General features: G+C 38.7%; 1 protein-coding gene across 1 annotated transcript in view; it reads right to left on the bottom strand.

Moving 5' to 3' along the window:
• Positions 1-2,573, bottom strand: part of XPO1 (exportin 1) — a 41,910-nt gene that overhangs the window by 9,953 nt on the left and 29,384 nt on the right. Inside the window, exon 13 of the mRNA XM_009319582.1 lies at positions 420-601. Within this exon, the coding sequence (XP_009317857.1) occupies positions 420-601 (182 nt within the window). The remainder of the gene's footprint in view (positions 1-419; positions 602-2,573) is intronic.

The raw sequence follows: 2,573 nt of genomic DNA, 5'->3' as shown, positions 1-2,573 counted from the left end.
ACTCTTTCCATGCACATATTTACCAAGAATGCGGTTTGATCAATGAATATATGGAAAACAGCAAAATAGCAGGGTGCTAGCTAGTTAAAAACATGGGTTATTTTGCCATTCTCCTTTATTTCATTAGCAATCCCTTGCCATCTCTTCTGCATCCCCAAAGAAAAACACTTCATCATAAAGTAAATTTTATCCCCAAATTTTTCACCATGAAAAGACTATTTGGATTAATGCACTGTTCACGGCTAACGAAATTATCAGCCTTAAATTCAGGATATAAGATTTCCTGTTAATTTATACTTATCAACTTGCTCGCCATACAAGGTAGCTTACTGAGAACATACAGCAGTATTTTTGTAAACTTAGTTTCTTGAGCATAAACTATGAAGTGTGACAAAGCTATTAGTTTTGCACCATGATACCTTAATTACTGTAACAAGGAATCTTTTTTCATCTTCTTCATGCATTGCTCCACTGATCGAACCTATAGCCCAACACAGGGTATTCAAATTTTTCCATGACCATTCAGTTCCATTCACTTGATTGTGAAGTTTTTCAGTCATAATTCGTTCTGTGTCTGCATAATCCAGATGCGTAAGGTAAACTGAAAGACATCAACATTGAACAGGCACATTTTAAAGCAACAACCTGGATCACAACTCCATAGGCAAAGTTAAATTCTTCCGTTCTAAAAAAAGACAACCAAATTGTTAGGTAAGTGCAACGCTTCTTTCCTGAACTCGTGACAAAATGAGCTAAAAATTTGAACGTATTTCTTAAAACTGTATTTTTAAGATGGACAATAAATTTTATTGAGAATCTACGTTTGTTCCAAGGGATCTCAGCAAAACACCACATGCAAGCGATGTGGTAAGTCTAAATCAATGAACGTCTCACACACCAGTCAAATCAGTAAAAGTTCCTAAGTTAAATTCTTAACAAAAGGCATACATACTGATGGTCTATAGGGAATATGGGATTGGCTACCTACGGGGGACATTATACGGTGTGTAAGAAGTCAATCAATTTTCTTCTGCTCTTTATTTCAGTGCCATTAAGTCTGCTGGTTGCAATAACCCACCATTAAAGTGAAGATGGTACTCCTAAACACGTCTAGATGGGAAAATTCAAGTATCACAACTCAAGACACTTGCATTAGCCCCTAATAGAATTAGGGCCTCTAATATAAAATTCTAAATCCCAGCAACTCAAAGGCAATTTAAGGCCAGATTCAGAAACAGATTTTTACTATGCCACAGAATACAGTTTCCATCACATTCTTGTTCTTTTTTTTTTTCCAAAGTGAATCTTAAAGATAATACACTATAAGCAATAGTTAACACCAGAAATCAAACACTAGCTAAATCTGCATTTCCATGTAAATAATCCTGTATCTAGAAATATGACTAAGGCTCAGGACATACAGTAATAATTTTAATACAATAAATAAAACATTTAATACAATAAAAAAATTTTTTCGTGTTCCATATGGAAAGATAGTAGAACAATTAATCTAATGCTGGCTGTACCTACATCACAAGTACAAAGGTGAGAATAAAAAAAAAATCCACACACACTTTGCATCACACAGCTCCTTTCCCCCACTCCTAGCTCATAAACCTCTTATTAAACACTCAGTGCGCCCTTAAAGCATTTGATAGAAAAATATTTAGTATCGAAGGTTTGATGTCCCAAATATGTGACAATTCTAATCCCCCTTCCAGCCCCTCAAGTTGCAGAATTTTTTCTTGCCCCAGAAAACCCTAAGTTATCACTACAATACATACAGACTATCGATTCACTGATAAAATGGTCACAGTTGAACATGAGACTTCTAAAGGTAACGGTATACTAGTATATACACACTAAAATAAAATGTACTTGCTACATCAAATGCTGTAGAAATTTAGTGTTAGGAAAGCTAAAGCCCTGATAGAATTAGATCTGGCCAGGGACATCAAGGGCAACTAGAGAAGCTTCTATAGGTACATTCAGGGATAAAAGGAAGACTAGGGAAGATGTGGGCCCCCTCCGGAAGAAAACGGGAGATCTGGTTACCCGGTATATGGAGAAGGCAGAGGTACTCAATGACTTTCTTGCCTCAGTCTTCACCGGCAAGCGCTCAAGCCACACTGCCCAAGTCGCAGAAGGCAAAGGCAGGGACTGGGAGAACGAAGAACCACCCACTGTAGGAGATGGTCTCGAACCCGATCTTCTAAGGAACCTGAAGTTCCACAAGTCCATGGGACCTGATGACATGCATCCGCAGGTCCCGAGGGAACCTGCGGATGAAGTTGCTAAGCCACTATCCAGCATATTTGAGAAGTCATGGCAGTCTGATAAAGTTCCCACTGACTAGAAAAGGGGAAACATAACCTCCATTTTTAGAAAGGGAAAAAAGGAAGACCCCGGAGAACTACAGGCCAGTCAGTCTCACCTCTGTGCCCAGCAGGATCGTGGAGCAGATCCTCCTGGAAACTATGCTAAGGCACATGGAAAATAAGGAGGCGACTGGTGACAGCCAACATGGTTTCACTAAGGGCAAATTGTGCCTGACAAATTTGGTGGCCTTCTAC

The sequence above is a fragment of the Pygoscelis adeliae genome, unplaced genomic scaffold (assembly GCF_000699105.1).
Source record: "Pygoscelis adeliae isolate BGI_AS28 unplaced genomic scaffold, ASM69910v1 Scaffold122, whole genome shotgun sequence".
Lineage (NCBI taxonomy): Eukaryota > Metazoa > Chordata > Aves > Sphenisciformes > Spheniscidae > Pygoscelis > Pygoscelis adeliae.
Note: the sequence above shows the minus strand (reverse complement) of the source record. Positions and strands in the feature narration are given on the sequence as shown.